Consider the following 22588-nt stretch of genomic DNA (forward strand, 5'->3'; position numbering starts at 1 on the left):
AAAATCAACGAGGAAAAAAAAAAAAGAAGAATTCCATCATGGACCCGTCTTACCGATGCCAAGTATAGGGATCAATTTTTATACCTTTTTAGAGAAAAAGATGTAATGTGAGACACCAATTTTCAGATCCTCGGTCAGCCCTTCCGGTCGTAAGATCCACTTGACCAATTAGTCGGAGTAGTACCTGAAAACTGACTTGGGAAGGCTATCCCTACAGAGTTTTTTACCGGCTACCTGTATGGTCCAGACCCAACATTTTTTTTTTTTTTATGCTCTGGGCTTGCCTAAGTAATGCATTTCTGGCCCTATACAGTCACAAAGGAATTTAAAAGGCATTCAATCCACTAACGTATAACTGTAAAAAACTGGGGTAAGGTACAAAATGCAGCTATAACCCATTGGTAATAAATAAGCTTATTATTTATATAGAATTCCTTCTTTCTTATGTCCATTAATATTATTCAGAAATACAAAAAAAGGAATAATTTATCAATTAAAGTATATGCACAGAAGGTAAACATTGTATGAGTGCAGGCTCTGAACCGAATGTCCACATCGGGGCGTCCATGTACACAGCTTCCTGCGCCATTTACAACCATTTTGTAGATGAGCAGAATTTGTCAGTCAACTTTTTTATTTTTGTGCACCAAGTTTCGGTCGCTCAGTAGATTTCCCTGTAGTAATACGGAAAAATGTAAGATGTAATATCATGGTAAGTTATGTAAAGCGACAAACTAAGCTCTGGTTTGTAAAGTCTGCTCTGCTACATCTGTATATTGCTAAAGAAAATTCCCATGGAGTATGTGTGTACAAATATGGAAAGGTTTCCTTGAAGGGGTGATCCGGGCGAGAAAAATTATACTTAAATATATGAGCATGTAGCCGACTAATATCCTTCTATTATCACTTAATCCCCTATCTTCTCCTGGGTTTCGACACCTTAACTTTCAACCCAGTGCTAAACTCTTGCAAAGTTTTTCTGTGTTGGCGCGTTATAAGTGGTCTTTGTGGTTAAGGGGTGGGTGACTTCTTTCTGCGTTTTAAAGTCAAGAGAAGGGGTCAAAGTATTTGCTCATGTCAAAAGCTAAATCACAGTTAAGAGCAGTGAAAAGACTCATTGCTCCTTTCAATTGCTGAGCCAGCCCCGAGAGCATAGAGCTCACTAACTGGTCATTTCAATAGCTGAGCCAGCTCCCTTTTTTTTTCAGTCGAGAGTAGGGAACCGACTAACTGCGCATCTCAAAAGCAAAGCTAGATGCCTTCTCTATTACAGTTGAGAGTATGAAACTGATTAATTGCTCATTTCAAAGATTAAGCCAGCCCCCTTTTCTATAGCAGTCCAGAGTAAGAAGTTGGCGAACTGCTCATTTTAATAACTAAGCCAGCCCCCTTCTCTATCACAGTCGAGTGCAGTGATAGGAGACATTGCTCATTTCAATAGCTGAGCCATCCCCTTTTCAACCACAACTGAGAAAAGGAAATTAATTTCTCTTTTCAAAAGTTAAGCCAGCCCCCTCTATCACAGTTGAGAGCAGGGAACTGAATAATTGCTCTTTTGAAAAACTGAGCCAGCACCCTTCTCTATCACAATTTAGAGTGGGGAGTTATCTAACTGCTCATTTCAAAAGATGACCCAGCCCCCTTCTATATCACAGTCAAGAGTAGGGGGTTAACTTACTGCTCATTTCAATAGCAGAGCCAGTCCCCTTCTCTATCACAGTCGCGAGTAGGGATTTAGCTAACTGTTCTTTTCAATAGCCAACCCCCATCTCTGTCACAGTCGAGACTAGGGAACTGACTAACTGCTAATTTTAAAGGCTATGCCAGCCCCCTTCTCTATCACAGTCAAGAGCAGGGAACTGATTAATTGCTAATTTAAACAGCTAAGCCAGCCCCCTTCTCTATCACAGTAGAAAGAAGGAAAATTAATAATTGCTCATTTCAATAGCTGAGCCAGCCACCTTCTCTATCACAGTCGAGAGTAGGGAGCAAAAAGCTGAACCAGCCCCGTTCTATGGCACAGTCGAGAGTAGGGTGCTGGCAAACTGTTTATTTCAATATCTAAGCCAGCCCCCTTGGAAATATTGGGCTTGCTTCGCTATTAAAATGAGCAGTCAGCCAGCCCCTTTCACAAACAGCTCTGATGATGTGCTAATACAGAAACCATCCTTTATACACATTTCGAAAAAATAATTTTTACCTGGACAATTCTCTAAGGGGTTTGTCTGGGATTAATATGTAATTTTTCTTCTTTTTCTTGCCACAACCAGCCATTGAAATTTTCGAAATCACAGAAAAAAATGAAATCCAGAAAACCCCTTTTGCCCACAATTTCTATTTTATTGGAAGGGTCTACCATCACAAAGGTGATCAAAGGGTCTCCCTTGTGGAAACCTGCCAACAAATGGTCACTTTTTGCAACAGCATCAATCAATGCATTGCCTGAAAGGTGAGACGCTTTTTGTAGCCACCTCCATCGTCTCGGAATTCTCTAAACCTGGCACTCTTTTCCATAAAGGTCCATCTTCAATAAATGCCTTTTAAGTGCAAAACATAAATGGTATATGTATCAAAAATAAAATTAAATATAATAGATCTTATCATTGCGAACAAAACTAAAAACATTGCAGAGAACTATAACAAAAGCTTGAGCGGAATCACTTCAAACATCAATCCTAACCCCAAGGTGATCCCACACACAGATTGTCTGATTAACGAAAGCGTTCTTCTAAAGAAAAATAATCATACAAAAAAATCTAAAATAATAATCTAAGAAAAACGTAAATTTGCCAATTATTTTTAAACACTCCTATAGTTTTGTGTAGCTCTTTTTATTTGCTAAAGGTGTACTGCTACAGGTATCCTGAATAGTGATGAGCGCGCGTACTGGGATAAGCATGTGTTATCTGTGCGTGCTTGGGTGCCAACGGAGTGTCTTCGGTGTGCTCGAATATTATAGTTGAGTCCTCGCGGTTGCATGTCTTGCGGCTGTTCAATTTTAACAAATCTGTAATCCCTGCAGGTGCTGTGGCTGTCGAACAGCCGTGAAACGTGCAAATGCAGGGACTTAATCTTATTTTTCGAGCATGCCAAAAACACTCGGTTAGCAACCGAGCATGCTCAGATAACACCTTATCCCAGCACGTTCGCTCACTACTAAGGCTGGTTTCACATTAGCGCTTTTTAAGCGCACGCACGGCCGGGGGTAGCTCCGCCCCCGAGCCGGCTCTCTGCCCGGCGTGCCCGCCCCTTGCTTGTAGCGCCGCCTCCTAGCGCACATCGGCGCACCCTATCTATAGCATAGGGTGCGCAGATCGTGCGCAGGCCGTGCGCTAGTTGCGCTTTGACCTGCGCTGCGCACTTTTGATGGTGCGCCGAGCACGCCGAAATCCAAAAAGTTTGATTTTGGCGCGCACGGTGCACCGTCAAAGCGCAACTAGCGCACGGCCTGCTCACGATCTGCGCACCCTATGCTAAAGATAGGGTGCGCCGATCGCAGGCGCCGCTGTGCGCTAGGAGGCGGCACTACAAGCAAGGGGCGGGCACGCCGGGCAGAGAGCCGGCTCGGGGGCGGAGCTACCCCCGGCCGTGCGTGCGCTTAAAAAGCGCTAATGTGAAACCAGCCTAATCCTGAACAATCAGCTGTGATCTTTGAAAAAAACTGTCAGCAAGTTTTCTATTTTCCAAGAGAAGATGAAGAACACATCTTGGGTTTTTCAAAGAAATGTACATTGTTTTTAGTGGCCACTAAATGAGAATAAGGAGTTTTTCTCAAGTATGCGATTTGCATATTTCTGGTCACATTCCAACTAGACTGTGTCCATATCTCTCAATACACTTGTATTGCAAAGCTGCACATGTCTAGTTGGCATGTGACCACATGTATGCATGTGATGGGGATAACTTTCCAATGCCCTGGGATTCAACCACAGGGATTCCCAAGATTCCAAAGAAATGGGTCTGGTGTGAATGGAGTTGAGGTCAATAATGGTTACTGTTGCTCCATTCAATTTTTCGGGAGTACTGAAGACCAGCTGAATGTAGCGCTGAGCTATCTCTGGCAGTCCAATTAAAAGGGTTGTCTGACCTAAGTCTACAAGTCTCCAGTCATTCTATGTGACTACAGACTTGTGGAACCCTCACATTGTGAAAATTCCAAGCCTTAAAGATTCTCCAGTGCCGGCACTGAGAGCAGGCAGTCATGTGACCCCAAGTATGTGGTTTGCATACTTCTGCTACATTCCAACAAGACTGTCTGGCCTCTCTCAATACACTTGCATTGCCAGGCCGTGCATGTGTCTAGTCAGTTTGTCATCGCATGTATGCATGTGTGATTGGGGATAAGTTGGGGATAAGTTTCAGATTGCTTGAGATTCCAACACAGGGATACCCCATCATTCAAGAGAAACAGGGGACTGAAGAGTAGGTGTGAATGGAGTTGAGGTCAATAATGTGCACTGCCTCTCCATTCATTCTTATGGGAGTACCAAAGACCAGCCGCACTTGGCCCTCAGTTATCTCTGGCAGTTCTATTAAAGGGGTTGTTTGGCCTTAGGCTTCAAGTCTGCAGTCATCCTATGTGACTACAGACTTGTGAATCCTCACATCACGTGCACTGAATGCTATGAGGATTCTCAGGTGCCGCTGCCTGTGCCAGGAGCGGGCGGTTGTGTGACCACAAGTAAGTAATTTACATAATTCTGGCCACATTCCAATTAGACTGTGTCCTCACTCAATATACTTCCATTAAGTGAGGCCACTTACGTCTAGTCGGCATGTTACTGAATGTACTGTATGCAAATCACATACGTGTGTTCATGGGCACACCTCTCTCGATGCTACTACAATGTGCATGCGATGTGAGAATTCACAAGTCTATAGTCACGGCGAGTGACTGCCGACTTGTAACGTAAGGCTGGACAACCCCTTTAAGAATTAATAGAGTGACAATGCACATGATGACCTCCATTACATTCACGCAGGACACTTCATAGCCCTATTTCTTATTATTGTTGGAGATCCCAGTGATCAGAAAGTTATCCTCTGTTCCACAGATAGGGGATAACTTCCAAACTAAAGACTACCCCTTTAAAATATTATGTTAAAAAAATGGATGATCCAAAACATACAACCCCTTTGAGTTGGCGATACATAACACACTGTTTTCACCATTCCATACACTATATACTTTTGATCAATCGCAAGACTAGCCAAATCTTCTGTGATGGGCAATAAAAATAATAATGGCAACCGCATGAACCCTACTATGAGCCAGTGGGGTTACAGGATCAATTTAGAAGTGACTACTATAAACAGTATCCATACTAAGCATATGCTTAAAATTCCCCCAAAAAATTCCATTTGTATGTAAAATGTGGAATTCTCAGGTAGAACCTGCCCTGAATTGTGGGAGAATGGAGCATTCTCATCTGTAGTCTTAACCATAGGGAATAATAAATTATAGAGAATATTAAAAGGTCCTAGACTCTCGATGCATATTCACAGTAAATCAAAAGGCTTCAAGCAGTTTAAAGCAGTTGCAGAGAGTAATGAATCATTTTTGCCCTTCTTGGGTTCTACAACTTTCGAAAACGAAGGTTTTAGTGCTCTACAACCGTTTGAACAAGCAGAGTCTTTTTTTTTTTTTTTTTTTTTTTTATTTTATGCACAGTGCTTAAAGTAGAGTATAGTATAGGTCTTAAAAACTCACATAATAAATCTTGGCACACGTAATATATATATATATATATATATATATATATATATATATATATATATATATATATATATATATATATATATATATATATATATATGTGTGTAATATTTTCTAAGCATGTATATATATATATATATATATATGTAATATTTTCTAAGCATGTATATATGTAATATTTTCTAAGCATGTCTATGTACAACATGAAATTTTAGTATTTTACAATTTGATTTTTTTTAGATTTTTTTGAAACATTAAATTGATAAAATATTATTAAAATAAGTGTAACACTGGTCTATTTTTTTTTTTTTTTTTTTTGCTTTGGGATCAAGGGTAATTGTACCCAAAAACAGATATTACCCATCATAGGTGACTTAGAAGGTATGACATGAAAATATGAATTTATGACAGATTTTATCCATTTTGGGAAATGCTTTTTCAGTAGAAAAGCCAGCCAAAAGTAAGCAGATTGGAACGGTTCTCTCTGCTGGAACCAGCAACATTCAACTTCATGGAAGCGCTACAAACTGTTTTAATTTCCCTTCAGCGCCGCCACAGGGAAAATGAAGCATTACACAATCTCTGTTAAAATCAATGGGCCTGTCAGGTCCTCCAGAGACAGGGAAGTTTTTTATCTGCTCTTCTAACCGGTATGTTTAAAAAATTTTTTCCCTTTGATAAAGGGAATTTTTCAGCTCGCTTTTGCTAGAGAATTTAAGAGCATCATGGTGTAGGGGAAAAGAGCCTGATTATAGAGATGTCAATACAATCAGTGTTTTATCATCAGGAGATTATCACTACAGGACCAGGTGTCTTGTGCCTCCTGGTCCAACCACACCCCCAACACTGATTAGGAAATTTCTTTAACTATACTGTACATTGTACACAGGAAGCAGCCAATCAGTGGTATGGGCGAAGTTATACACAGCTCAGCATTCAGAGCACTGCAAAGAAAACTATGATTCTATCACAACTACTGCACCCAAAAAACTAACTGATACATCGCTGGAATCAGGGTTTTTTTTTCCCCCTACATCATATTGCTGTCAGATTACATAGCAGAAGACCATATATAATTTTTTAATCTTAGCTCTGGGGTGTTCTGAATTTACCTTATTTTCACAAACAAAATATGTTCAATGTGACATCCACAATATAAAGAATTGCCTTCTAGGGCTATAATTAAAAAAAAGTTGAAGGGATGGTCCAAAATACAAATCGATTTTAATCTTAAATGCCTTTTTAATGTCATAATTTAATCTCTTTTCTAATATACTTTAATTAAAAATCCTGTATCATTCCCTCACTAGACAAACTGCTTTTTTTTTTCCTTTTTCCTTTTTGATGACACTTTGTGGATTCCATCCTTTTCCCGAAATGAAGCGTCATCACTGACACCTGTTTCAGGGGCTGGGCTAGTCCCTGATCCTCTGAGTATGTCAGTTATCAATTCTGATGTATGCTCAGTAGACTCTTGTCACTGTGCAATATGCACAGTGACAGTGCACTCTCTCACCTGCTCAATTCAGTAGTGACAAGGAGGAGAGAGAGCGCACTGTCAGAGTGCGTTGTAAAATGAACACCCGGTGTGCAGAGACCAGTTCCGCCCCCGCAAGTAACGTCTATTAGGCATTTAGTTTTAAAATTAAAATTTGTGTTTCAGACCATCCTCTTAAGAAGGAAATAGAAATCATATTTATATTTTCGAAAATCTTGACTGTAAATCTGTTTTTTTTAAAGATTATTTACATAGTGACCTGCGTAAACTTTTTACCATAAAATTTTACATTTGCGGTTCTTTAAAGTTGAATTTTATGATAAAACCCATAAAAAGATTTTGACGGCTTTGGCAGGTAAAAATATAAAATAAATCCTAACAAAAAATATGTGTAACAACGGAGCGAAAAACGCTATTGCAAAACTTCACACGAGTGCTCGAAAGAGCTTGTAAACCCAACATTCTCTTTCAGTTTTTATTTTGTAAGACTATCGTTCCATTTATGTTAAATAATTATTATAAATTAGTATTTATTTTATTTTTTTAGAAAAATGTACTAGTAATTATTTTATACTGTTTTAATAATTCACATGAAATAATTTTTACAATTAAAACATTCCTTCAAGTATAAACTGCCGATAAATACTTATATTTGGCAGATATTACAGTTAGTAAAATGTTGGTATCCTGTGTATATTATTTTTAGATGGCAAGAAACATGCAGTATTATCTATTAAAACAGACTTGATTTGTACATTTTGCACATATTTGTACATTATTGCAGCAATTTTCAATCAGTATATATCAGAAGAGATTTTAACTATTTATTTTTTGCAGATCTATTCACTTTTTCAATGCAATGCTTTTCAGAATATAATAAATTTACATCTATCAGCATAGTACATGATTTTGTCATCAGACCCATAATTATCTCCTATTAAAATTCTACATTTCACAAAAATTCAAGGTTTAAACTTTTTATTTTCTTTTTTTTGCTGTACCCTTGTATAATAAGGGAATAATAATAATCTTTTTTTTTTTTGTTCCAGAGAAAAATTAATTTTTTTAGATATTAATTAATGATGATAAAGTTTTAGTTTTCCAACAATACGAATTTTAGTTATTTTTTTATTATTTTCACTTAATCCAAATATTTCAACACATAAAAAAGTGAAATGTTCCAGGTCTCTTATATAGAAATCCTCAAAAATAAAGCTTTATTTTAATACCATTGAAACCATATATCCATTTTTGGGTAAATATGTACATTTTAATAATTTATTTTACCTTAATAATTATTGAGAAATGTCTCTAATTGCCATTTTATCTCTACATTAAATGGACAAGATACTTTTGCAACACGTCACAATATGAAGTTGATATGTAATAATTTGAAGAAATAATCATTTGTTATTTTTACTCATTTATTAAAATCATTAAGACTTTTTATGTTTTTAAGTAAAATGTATTTAATAATATTTATTTTAAATGACTATTGGTTACAATTTGATAATGAATAAAAATTGCAATTAATATAAAATATACAATATATTAATAAAATATTTTCTTTGCATATTTCTGGGATAAGTTAATCTTTTTTACATGTGATATATTACATTAATATTAACATTAGTATTTTCTTCGCAAAAATTGACAATTTCAATTTTTGTTGTCCAGCTATTAAAACCATCTGCCAAACTTTGCCAAGCAATTTTGATATAAGGGAGATAAGAGTATATGTCTTAAGAAGTACTATCAAGTGCATTAAATACGTTGTCCAGATTTTTTTTTTTTCAAAAACATTATCTCACTCCATTTGTTTGGACAAAATAATATCAGACACAACCGAAAGAAAAAAGTGTCATTGATTTTAGATAAAAGGCAGACTCTATTTGTGCAAAACTATTTAAAATATAAGCAACCAATAAGGCTATGTTCACATGTTGCTTTTTTGCTGCGTTTTTTTTTCTCCACCCAAAGCCTGATCTCTTGTCAGTCAAAAAGCTCCAGCCATAACACAGGTTTTTCTGCTTTTTTGCTGTATTGTTGCTGTGCTTTTCAGGATCCCAAAGTTCAGCTTTGCTTCCAACTTGCAAGCATAAGCTGGGCATTGCATTAGTAGGGCATTGTTTACTTAACACATTGGTAGGGCACTGAGTTGGTAGGACGTTGTTTACTTAACACATTGGTAGGACATTGAGTTGGTAGGGCATTATTTATTTAAACACATTGGTGGGGCACTGAGTTGGTACTAACACTAACATCCTTGTTCATGTGACAATACCAAACCATTATGGTTTAAATTTGGGAAAAAGAACCCACAAAAATAAATGAGTTTCACATACTGCTGTAACTGCGTTTTTTTTCGCCAAAATCACTGCAAAAACTGATAGCAGCATTTTTGCACTTACACATTGCTTTCTATGTTTGAAAAAGTGCTGTAAAAATGCTGCAGAAAATCTGAAAGAATTGACTTTCTGCATTTTTCAAAAATGGTACAGTATTCCAATTAAAAAAAGGTGAAATTTCATAGCTATTGCTGGTACTGTAAAAAAATAAAATTTTAATTTGCATAAAAAAGCATCAAAAAATAGTATGTATTGAAAGATAAAAAGGAAAAATGTGGTCGCATTCTGTTTCACGAAAACATGGAGCACATGGCATGCACCACTGCAATTTTGAAAGGAAGGAAATGTGCCATTTTGCAAAATTTTTAACATTTGCACCATATTCCTGACAAGCAAATTTAAGAAATCTTTTTTTCAAGTCCAAAAAACCCAAAAAAAAAAAATCCAGCTGAGACAGTTTCCTGTTAGATAGCTATAGTGACTCCCATATAAACCAAAATGGAAGCGCTTCTCTTTAGGGAAAGTCTAAATATCTATTATTGTATATGCACATTGCCTCTTCAGAAAGGAAGAAGACTTGAACTCTCTAGCGCCACCTGTAGGAAGCAACGATCCTATAACTCACTGCTAACCAATTAAGCAGTCTTGAAATAGGACTAAGGATAAAAGCCCAATCAGATTCTCAATTTGCAGACACGATGTTTCAGGCTATTGCCCCTCATCGGTGCAAAGTATGAGATCTGATTTGGCTAGGTGAGTGGCTCTGGACATCGTATATGTACTTTTTTTGGGGGGGGTTGTTTAGGGAACATGAATGAGCCTAGGGACTGATAAAAAGTGGATCTGACAACAATTTGATAAGTATGGCCTAAAAAAATTCATTCTTTCCCCCAAAATTTATTTTCTTCTACTTCCAACTTATCAATCTTATACTAATTTTGGAATTCAGCTGGTCATAGGTTGTGGATGGGTTGAGTTAGGAGTAATTTAACTTAATCCACTCAACATTTGAGATCTCTACAATTTTGAGAACATGAAACCTGTTTTTATCTGGATGGCCAATGGATAGACATATGGATTAGCTAATCTCCATACAACCATAAAAAATATATAGGAGTCTTTGAAACAACCAATTGGAGCTGTTTCTTACATTATCCTTACTTTCTATGAAGAGTGCCTCAGCCGGTTAATGACTTGGAGATCTTTTCTTTTAACAACAGTTGAGGGTCCCAAGGTTTACACATTATTCACCTGACACGTCACAAAAGCCCTGCTTTGAGCAGGGGGTTGGACCAGATGGCCCAGGAGGTCCCTTCCAACTCTACGATTCTATGATTCAATCCCTTTAAATGGCAAATCAAAAATCTTTCATAAATTAACTAAATAAAAACTGGATCTTTTATCATACAGACTATAGATACCTTAAATCTGACAAGGCTGGTGTACTTACTTTGAAAATGCATATCAAAATGGTTAAAAAAAAATTTATATTAAGATTAGCTTGAGTCCAGAAAAAATAGAGAGCTGGATTAATATCATATTAATTAATCACCATATGTCCAGATTCTCTAGTCTCTAGTGATCAGCAGAGGTAGCTGTGTCCGCCCGATCAAGGATCAAGTTCCCTGCAGTGGCCCGTACAGGAAGAATGTAGTGTAACGCAGCGGCCATTCGGATATATTGACATCTAAGTAATACATGGATCGCTTGAGCTTGGCAGAGCCATTTTTAAAAAGCAGCATTGCATTTTGGGTTCCAAGAGAGTGACCAAACTCTTTGATTGACATATGTCCTAATTGGGCAAATTAATGAGGGTTTAATTTTACAAAATAACCCCCTTTGAATAATTTAACAATTCGGCCACTCGCGAAATTAAGTATCTTGCCGAGATCGGTAGTAATTTCTAACGACTGAGCCAAAATTTACTAAAAAAAAATTGGACTTTCTCTGAATTATTCATTTTGGATCACTTTGGACTACTTAATGTCCTCTATCAACAAATGTTAATTGACAGCATCAAAAGTGGCACCAACAAAACTTCAAAATTTGGACATTACCTTCTCTATTTTTTTATAAATATAGATTATAGAGAATAGCAGCATGATGCCCTCAGTCATCTGGAAGACGATTTTTTGAGTGTATTTTGTTATAATATATAGATGTATTTTTATTCCCGTAACATCAATATCTTCTCTATCGGCAAAGAGATAAAAATAGCTAAAAACAATATACCGTAATTCTGAGCCCTTAAGACAGGATACTGGGCTGTAGGAAAAAGAGAAGAAAAAAAAGGCAACCTATTTTGATAGCTACAAAGTGCCAATATGAATCATATCCCTGACATCTCGAATAACAAGAGGATTCGGGAAAGTGAAATCTTTCTCCTGTTTTCACTAGAGCACAGTCTGTCGAAGAGGCAAACACCATGTATAGAAATCCAAATGTCTGAAGTTAAGGGCAATATGACATTGATTTCCGGATGACCTTTTAGGCCTCTAGATGTTTCGAGAGAAAAAATAACAAACCAGGGATATTCTAAACAAAAATTTTGCAATTCCAATCTTCCAGAGGAAGCTACAGTACAAAACAACTGACTTCAGGTCATGGAGACTAGTAGATAAACTACTGTGTGATACTGAATAAGCATAGTTCCCAACATATCATTGCTTTTTGGGGGTGCTACCCCACAAGGGATAGGTCATATGCAAATGTGCATAAAAAAAAGTCAACCATAGGCAGGTAGGGGAAGAGCTCCAGATGGGCTAACAGGGTTTAAAGAGGTTTTCCAGCTAGAAAAAAATAAGTTGTAATTTGTTTAAAGTGAAAATAGATAATGCTTACTAATACCCTTTAACAGAACGTGTCTAACATCTCATGTGAGTACCTGCCCTCTCTATTTCTGACTCTTTCATCTTTGCTGCGGGCGACAATGTTACAGTTCTGTTTACTTCACTTTTGCTGTTGCCAATGTAGGGAATTTAGAGGTTAATTTCTGATTTTTGTTTAATAGTAACTCTCTACTGTGAGCCCTTGGTGGGACTACTCACTATATAACTCATGAGAATCTGTATCTCACTGCCAGTTATAAAATACTGCTTAACCTGGTTCACACCCCTGTTTTCTGTTCCTGTAGTGCTACTGTAGATTCCTATTTCTGACCTCAGACCATTTTCTGATTATACTTCTGCCATCCATATTGCCTCATCTTGACCTATCTGTTTGAAATTCCCTGAGGGCTCAACCGGCCAGCAGCTGCTCTGTGGACTCAACCCAGGGTCCCCCCATAAGTCTAAACACTTGTGTGTCAGATGGTAAAGTCCACAGTTCTCCTGGGATTTAATCAGATATTAGAACTGCCAAACTACCACATATAGAGAATTTACAGAATCTTGCTGTGATGTCAAACTATTTGAGCCAGTTGCTCTACTCCCGGCTCTGTTCCCTTCGCTTCCCTTTGTTGGTCACGAGTAAAAGGGTGATGACTGACTGACTCCTTACTAAAGTTAAGCCAGGCCCATTGTCTGTCAGGGCTTTTCATAGACAGGAAAGGGGACTGGTGTAGCCATTAAATTGAGTCAGTCAACCAACTTTCTTCATACACATTAACACAATGAGGGGAAGGAAGCTCTATTCAGTGTTGGATTAAAGCCAGAAGTGGATTTGCCAACATCTGGGACCAGTCAGCTCTCTACGGTGTTAAAACAACCCTAAAAGTAGATCTTCCGGAACCACCGGTGTTGAAATTTCAATATTGAAGCAACTTTCTTAATTAAAGTCGTTTAGCAAGTCTCATCTATTTTGACTCTTAATGCATTACAAAACGGTATATCTAGCTGAACTAGCCCTCTCGAAATATCCTGCTAATTTAATTAAAATATTGGGATGTTTCGATGCCTCAAAGGATTTTTTTCTGTAGAAAATTCAACGATTTCTTACAGATGTGAAAAATGGTGGAAGGTTTGACAAAATAGGCCAGATTTATGAAAAACAGATAAATCATCAATTGGTGCTAAAAGCAACCAATCAAAGCAAAGCTTTAATTTTGTTTCTTAACCTTTTAAGAAATAGCGCTAAGTTTGAAGCATAGTTTAAAGTTTCTTATAATTCCATATGTTAGGAAAGAAAAAAAAGCTTGGGGTTAGGAGGACAAGCACATCATTTAGAAATCATTCTTTGGCTTTCATGGATATTTATCCTGTGATTCTTATTCTTCGCCATAAGTTTTCTTTACATTTACTGCAAATATGAACCAATTCTATAAGTGGATAAGGGACTATAAAATGGGCTGTGACCCAGTAAGAAGATTTTCCCTTGTCAAATATAGCTAATATATATTATAACGATACATGCATAAATAACTAATAAAATAAGGCTAAATACCAGATATCCACTGATTGTATCAAGTTCTTCTCTATCCCTCCTAGTTTGGATTGACTCATCCAAAATCTTTAGAAATAGAAAATATGAGACAAAATAAAACTAAGACAATGTTGTGTCCGAGGGTTAAGGAATCAGGATCTCAGTCACAACAGCACAGTGGTCTTTCGGCTTTGGCTAAAGAGGAGAAGAGAGTGCATTAACTACTACATGAATAGAATTGACTCTCAAAGGTTGTGATAAAAGAAATTAAGACTGAACATCTCCACAGTGTAGTCTAGAAAATGAATATTCATTGCAGCCTTCAAAAAAATTCAAAACTGGTTTTAATTAAAACTATTTAGTTCTTATAAGGTTTTACTAGTAAGAATTTGTAATTTCTTCTCTTCATTCTTGCTAACAATTTTTAGTTGAAATAAATTTAAAAAAGACTTGTTGTAGCGCTCAGTATTTCTCATCTGTTTATCAGAACGTCCATCTATACATATTCAGTAGATCAGTCAGACCATATCAATCGTTTTACCATTACAAGTATAAAACTGTAGAGATGAGTAAATCTAATTTTAGCATTTGCTTTGAAATTTGAAAAATTTGCGATTGAATTCACTCAAATTGCCCCAAAAATTGCCCTCTGCCATTTTACACAAAGTAGAAGGCAGAGAAAGCTCACATGACTTTAGCCAGGGTTCCCCATAATTCCTTCCAGCTATCACATCAAATGGTCAAATACAAGAAGGACTGAGCCTTTGTAAAAGCAGAGGCAGGGAATGCAGCAGCTATTTTGTGGTCAATCTGGATAGTGAGAGATCGTCAAAGCTCACAGCTCAGCAAAAGAGATTGGAAGAGAAAGTCCTAAAACACTGAATAAATGTTATAAATTGTGTGGAACAGGACAGCAGTGAAAAATAGCTACTGTCTGTGTAACCGTAGCCATTTAGGTGGAAGTGACTTGGACGTTACTAATGCTGTGTTTGTGCTAAAGAGCTTAAAAAGTGTTGAATATAGTCCTAGGAGACCTTAAAATTTTAAACACATATTTCAAAGGCAACTTGAAGCTATCCAGTCTTTGCAATTTACAGTGAATCAAATATTTTGAAAAATTTTAGAAGATTCGCTCATCTCTACGAAACAGCTCTATCTAGACATAGATTCCAGTTAGAAAAAAAGTTATGTTCTTGTGTCTTCTAACAAAAAAAAATGTAAAAATTGCGGTGACAATTCCAAGATACTCTATTGTTAAAAGAACCGAACTTAGATCACCGATTTGAGATTTGCCATATAAATTGTTCCATTATAGGGCTGTTTCGTCTATACATCCTATTTCTAAGTAACCCAACAAAGACCGTGGTTTTCCATTGTAAGGATTCCATAGGGATCTTAACAATCTAGAAAAATTCATGATAAATATGGTCACTCAGCCAGAGAAGGTATCTGGGCAGCTTTAAAATACACACTACTCAAACAATTTTCATTGAAAAGTTGTCATAAGTCCACAATATGGGTCCAAGAGGCATCCATCTACCATGGAGTCATTGCAAAGCTTGAATAATTCTGGAGGACTCGGTTCAGGGTGAGCCACAGATTTTAGTAAGCACCTTGTAAAACTTGTAAATAGCTTCTTTTGGTAGTTGGAAACTCTTTATCATGTTAACATCAGGACACGAGAGAAATTTATAAGGGTTGTACATGTTCCAAAATCTTTCCACTTTCTATATAGTAACAATGCATGCTGACAAAGCCCTACCTTGTACTATTTTGTTAGAGAAAAGTATTATGACATACAGCAAATCTCAGAAAAGGTGATGTTTAATTTGAACCCAGTGCCAGACACTCTGTGGTCAACCTGTCAACTTTGGTACCTGTAGTGAGATCATCAAGCCATGAGAACCTATCTCTAGCTATTCGAGGAAGTGAAAATATCACAGATCAGTTCTTAGTACCAACAACATTAGCTTCTAGTAAAATTATCGGTGCCAAGCCTCAATAATATAGGCATCATTGGCATATGCTTAAAACACTTTGGCAAATCGGGAAGAAATGGCCGTCTAGTTAAGTTAAGTTAATTTATATTCTTAGATCTTCTTGTTGTACTATTACCCGGTTATTCCTCCTAGAGATATATGTTTAGCTTGACTACTGGATGTTATTATTCCCTTTGTCAAAGAGGCAAGTCCCTATAATGTCTGAAATTGTGCTCAATGGACAGTGTCAGACTGTATATGGGCACTCCACCAACTGGTAACGCCCAATTATCAATGTATTCATATATGATTAGGAGGAATAACAGAGGAACAACACAAAGAAAAGATGCTATAGAAATGTTAAATTATGAGTAATACAATTATTATCTAAATCAGGCATGTCTGGAGGATGGGCAGATCCTCTTAAAATCAACTCCTTCATATGTGTCCTCCAGGCTTCAAAATCCCATGCAAAATCCCCCCCAAAAACTTCTTTGAATTTAAGCTAAAAATGAGTGATTCCATCAAACTGGCTCAGTTTACAGATTCTTGAGAAGAGGATGGAAAGGATTGGATGATGATGTGGAGCAAAAATGACCAATACTCCAGTTTTAGGGTGTACTGTTTCCAGTTCCACATGGTTTGAGGGTTGTCCACTACTTTGACACTGATGATCTATCCTTATCAATTAAGTAGGATCTGAGCTGCAGTTCTTGGCCACGGTAACTAAACAGTGTAGTGAGCTGAACTGTTCTTCTCCATAGAGAATTTACATCTGGATACCGTAGCTGGTAACCGGTCATCGATAGGGGTTTCGGGTGTTGAATCTCCACCAATCAAACAAGGTAAACTTATCCTGAGGATATATCATTAATATCAAAGCAGTGGCATACCACTTTAATGACTGTTAAAATCCCGGTAGGCTACCTCCTTAGTAGTATAAGAACAATGTTGTCTAAAGTTCTCAATCCAATATTCATGTTTAGATTCAGTTTTACTCAAGGAAAATAAAGGTGCTCCTAAAGATAGCTCTAAGCAGCGTGCTCATTTAGCCTACAGCTATTTATGTTGACGCCCACATAGACATGCATGCTTAGCCAAGATTCCTCCGTTGGTGTATTATTTAGCTGTAGAACAAAAGGACCCAGTCCCTGACATCATTTACTGGGAGAGACTTTGGAGCCTCTAAAACACAAAAGATGCTCAGCCGATCCTGTCATAGTCGGCAGGCCCATGAACCTTAGACAATCCTCGTTTAGTCATCAGTTATATTTCCTACCATGAACAAGGACACTCAGATGAGACTCATCAGGTGGTAACTCATCTATCAGGAGAACAAGAGGATTGGGTGTTGAAACGCAACATACCTGCTCCTTTCACCCAACATCTGCTGGGGGACAGTTCAAAGACTCCACCACACTAAATACTCAGCCAGGAACAGGTCAAATTTCCTCTAGTGTGTGTATAGGTGCTGTAAAAAGTTATGATGGTGCTTATCTACTGATTAGTTAGGTGGCAGTGCACAATCATTGTCTTACACTCCACACATTAATACATCCACAGCTTCCGGGAAGACTCAGGTGTCCTATTCTTTTATCTTGCATAAGTTTTTTATCTTATACCAAGCGATATATATGACCTTCTGCCTACATGACTCCATTCTAAGTTGACAGCATAGATGCAATAAACAGAAACATTTTGGCACAGTGAAAATAGGATACTATAGTGCTAGAGCGATTTCCTTATTCAACGGTGCCTCATGGCTCCTGAATGTACTTCATGGCTCAAATTGAAGCCTTCATTTCCCCCTTATAGTTATATAAGCAGCTGGTGAATCAATCATTTCAGAGAAATTCTGTGCATTTTATATATATATGTGTGTGTGTGTGTGTGTGTGTGTATGTATGTGTGTGTGTGTATATATATATATATATATATATATATATATATATATATATATATATATATATATATATACATACACACACACACACACATATATATGTATATATTAGAAGAGTGTTCTTGTTTTGCTTTTCGTTTTGACTCAAAGAACAGTACATTCATACTCTCCTCTCCTGGGACCTTGTACCAAACCTTTTTAGGCTTGAGTGGTTGGATGCAAAGATGAAGTAACTAGGTATCAAATGATTTGAAATCACCTCTCCAAGAAAAACTTCAGAGCTCGGTCAATGTTCATCCGATGGCCGACTCTTGTAACACCCAGGTCAATGTAATCCTCCTTGGTCAGTGATGGTAAGTGGCTGCCATCAATTTCATTGTCTAAGAAATGTTCTCGGTGCTCACCAAGATTTAAATAGTCCAACCAATCAGCCACATCATATTTTGTCCAAAAGTGAATGGGCTTAGAGGCAAATGGTTTCTCAGTGGGGGGTAGAATGAAATGAGTTGGAGATAAAGACCGACTGCCCGTTTGGAAGCCAGGGAATGCATCTCCTCCAGCTGTGGGGGAGCCTCTTAGGTCAAAGACCCCTGTGTAAACAGGGGCAGAAGGCAAGATGGGTAGAGAAGAAGGACGTGGAGTTGGACTTATTTTGTGCTCCGTGGGTAAGTTTGACGGGCTTGGTGCTCTTCTCAAGGTAGGACGAATGTCAAAATCCACACTTTTGGGATGTTTTGGAGTAGGCTGTGGAGACTTGGGCCAGTTATGAAATAAACTGCTCACGGGTTTAGAAGAAATCAGTGAAGCAGCAGAGTCATCAACTATCCTATTAAAGAATAACAAGACAGATGAAAAGTTAACAGAATTAAAAAAAATTCCAATAGTTATCAAGTCAACTACCAACAACTCTTGCAGTGAGAGAACATCTAAGAGTTATTCCAAACTAGGTAAATGATCAACTATCTACAAACAACGTCTATAGACCTGCCATAGAAAGCTATGTACAGCCAACCTGGGAATATCCCACTTAAGAACAAATGCTTCTGGTCTTCCATGAAGCAAAATTTGATGACCAATTAAAGTCTTCTCCATAAATGCCAATATCTGACCCCTATGGTCAACAGTTAAACTAAAGACACCTAGCCAGTGAAGTAATGTGAAGCTTATTGGCCCCAATACAAAAATCTTTAAAAGGGTCCCCATTATAATGGGCCTTTGCTAGGTTTTGTCATCTTATAGACCAGTGATGGCGAACCTATGGCACGTGTGCCAGAGAGGGCACGCAGTGTCCTCTCAGCTGGCACGCGGCCTCACTTCACTACTCCGGAGCTGCAGCTTCCTTTCTCTCACTTCTCACTTATTGAGCGGTGCGGCAGCGGAGCTGAATGATGATGTCATCCAGCCGTGGCCGCGCCGCTCAATGTGTGAGAGGAAGTGAGAGGAAGGAAGCTGCCGGCGCAGAGACGTGAGTGTGGCTGCTGGTGTGTGTGTGTGGCCGCTAAGGTGTGTGTGTGGCTGCTGGTGTGTGTGATGGGGAGAGGGACAATGATGGGAGTGATGGGGAGAGAGGAATGATGGGAGTGATGGGGAGAGGGGAATGATGGGAGTGATGGGGAGAGGGGAATGATGGTAGTGATGGGGAGAGGGCGAATGATGGGGGTGATGGGGAGAGGGCGAATGATGGGGGTGATGGGGAGAGGGTCAATGATGGGGGTGATGGGGAGAGGGTAATGATGGGAGTGATGAGGAGAGGGCTAACGATGGGAGTGATGGGGAGAGGGCCAATGATGGGAGTGATGCGGAGAGGGGAATGATGGGGTGATGGAGAAGGCAATGATGAGAGTGATGGGGAGAGGGCCAGTGATGGGGAGAAGGCAATGATGGGAGTGTTGGGAAGAGGGCAATGATGGAGTGATGGGGAGGAGGAATGATGGAGGTGGTGAATGGGCAATTTCTGCATGAATGGGATCACGATGGGGCATTTCTACATGAAGGGGATCATGATGGGGAATATTTCTGCATGAAGGGGATCATGATGGGGAATATTTCTGCATGAAGGGGGTCATGATGGGGAATATTTCTGCATGAAAAGGATCATGATGTGGCATATTTCTGCATGAAGAGGATCATGATGGGGCATTCCACATGAAGGGGATCATGATAGGGCATATTTCTGTATGAAGGGGATCATGAACGGGCATATCACTACAAGAAATGGATCATGATGGGGCATTTGGCACGTGTTGACACTTTGTCATAAATAATTGTGTTTTAGGTTGCATTTTGGGCACTCTGTCTCAGAAAGGTTCGCCATCACTGTTATAGACCAAAGAGATCTTGTGCCCCCTCTCCGTACAGCTCTATGGCATGAGTGCAATTGCAAACCCTGCAGCCACTATAATTATGCTACCCTGGACCAATCTATACAATGTCTGTTTTAGTTTTTGCTCCTCATCATTACAGAGCTGCTTCTGGTTGACTATATTAGATGACAACTATAAAGCTTCTTTGAAAGCACTTACTTTCCATTAACAACCTCTAAAACAGTGCTGTCTACAGAAAAGTGTCTCTGGTTTGGCTGAGGTCATATTTCAAGGCTCTTAAAGAAACAGTTCTGACAGGGTAGCTATCAATAGTCATACTTTTCAAAGACTGTATCATCTTAAAGGGAACTTGATTGGAAAGGCATGCCGTCCAATCCATAGGCAGAATGAATCAGACACATGGTATGTTTCAGAAGCCAATAGAGATGAGTGGATCGATTCGCGGGACTCTGGTCCAGGTCAGTGGTACCTGGCAGCTAGACAGAAGGCTCGCGAATCTCTTACCTTCCAGTGTCCAGGACTCGGCTTTTGATCAGCCAGGGCTGGCGTGATCTCGTCCGTGCATCATGTCACACACATGATGTTGCACTAGCCCCAATAAATCAAATGCGGCAAGGGCGCCGGAAGGTATGAGATTCACGAGACGCCTGTCTACCAGGTACCACAGAAGTCACGTGAATCGATCCGCTCATCTGTCGTAGCAATGTATGTTTTATTCCGAAACACAACAGTATTTCAGAGAAAACATAGTTTGAAAAGCCCTATTGGGATTATGTGTCTTGGATGACTAGAGTTGAGCGAAACAGGTCGGTCAGATTCAAAAGTCGCCGACTTTCGCCAAAGTCGGGTTTCATGAAACGAAACCCGACCACAGTGTGAAGTTGGCCATGCGGTCGGCGACCCAAGAGTCAAAGTCGGGTTTCGCCGAATGCTTGCACGTGACTTTTTTCAGCCAATGAGAGAAGCGTAGCGTAGCTGGAGTGGGAGTGAGAGGGAGAGAGAGAGAAGAGAGAGAGATTTTGCCGCCTCTGGGGTTAAAATTCATGCCAGGTGTGTTTACAGTCCTCCACTCACTGCCGACTTTTCTTCCCATTGACTTGCATTGGGTTTCGTGTTTCACGACTTTTCCCTATAGTCGGCCGATTTCGTTCGACTCGACTTTTGAGAAAGTCAGGTTTCATGAAACCCGACTCGACCCTAAAAAAGGCAGTCGCTCATCTCTATGGATGACTAGTCTTAGGTAGGTCTGCAGCTTTTCTCCTCCCTGCTTCCCTAAACTTCCGGGTCTGCCCCTCTACACATAAGCAAAGACTTGAAGGGCAAGGAGAAACCACCAGTGATCCACCTTGGAATAGTCAACTGAAATGCATGACTTTTCAAAATATGTTTTCTCTGAAACACCACAGGAATAACACAAGTGTCTGATTCATGCAGACCATTTTTTTTGAGCAGCATAAATCTACCATCAACTACCCTTTGATGAAGCATAGCAAGGATCACTAAAACGAGAGTCAGTACATTTAATGAGGCTTTGAAAGAGTACAGCCAACCGAAAACCGTACTGCGCACTAATGAGGAGCAACAACTCTGAAACGGTCCGACACAATCTTTTAGAGTAGTTCCCTATATTTAGCAATTGAGAGAAAATGTTATGCATAGTTTTCATAAGATAATAGTGATTAATCTGCTAAGGTATGGTGACCAATGATGGATCATCTCGACCCCTCTCGTAATGAATGTTTGCAGATTTTTTTTTTTTAGAATCACCTGAGCTTTTATCATTAGAACAAATACACAGATCTATAGTTATGACTAATTTTCTGAGTGATTTCGGGCTAAGATATGAAGTTGTGAACTAAGCCATGGAATACAAAAATATACACTGCTCAAAAAAATAAAGGGAACACTAAAATACCACATCCTAGTTATCTCTGAATGAAATATTACAGTTGCAAATTTGTATTCATTGCATAGTGGAATGTGTTCAGAACAATAAAACATAACAATTATCAATGTAAATCAAAATGACTATCCCATGGTCTGGATTTTGAATGATACTCAAAATCAAAGTGGAAAATCAAATTACAGGCTGATCCAACTTTAGTGGAAATGCCTCATGACAAGGAAAAGATGCTCAGTATTTTGTGAGGCCTCCACGTGCCTGTATGACCTCCCTATTGTACGATGCCTGGGCATGCTCCTGATGAGGTGGCGGATGGTGTCCTGAGGGATCTTCTCATAGACCTGGACTAAAGCATCTGACAACTCCTGGACAGTCTGTGGAGCAACATGACGTTGGTGGATGGAGCGAGACATGATGTCCCAGATGTGCTCAATCGGATTCAGATCTGGGGAATGGGCAGGCCAGTCCGTAGCTTCAATGCCTTCATTTTGCAGGAACTGCTGACACACTCCAGCCACATGAGATCTGGCATTGTCTTGCATTAGCAGGAACCCAGGG

General features: G+C 38.8%; 1 protein-coding gene across 1 annotated transcript in view; it reads right to left on the reverse strand.

The window, feature by feature from the left end:
• Nucleotides 1-17873: 17873 nt before the first annotated feature.
• Nucleotides 17874-22588, reverse strand: part of SHANK1 (SH3 and multiple ankyrin repeat domains 1) — a 677277-nt gene continuing 672562 nt past the window's right edge. Inside the window, exon 24 of the mRNA XM_073570818.1 lies at nucleotides 17874-18629. Within this exon, the coding sequence (XP_073426919.1) occupies nucleotides 18059-18629 (571 nt within the window). The 3' untranslated portion in view covers nucleotides 17874-18058. The remainder of the gene's footprint in view (nucleotides 18630-22588) is intronic.

This window comes from Dendrobates tinctorius, unplaced genomic scaffold, assembly GCF_039654945.1.
Source record: "Dendrobates tinctorius isolate UK_male_01 unplaced genomic scaffold, ASM3965494v1 ptg000028l, whole genome shotgun sequence".
NCBI classification, from domain to species: Eukaryota; Metazoa; Chordata; class Amphibia; order Anura; family Dendrobatidae; genus Dendrobates; species Dendrobates tinctorius.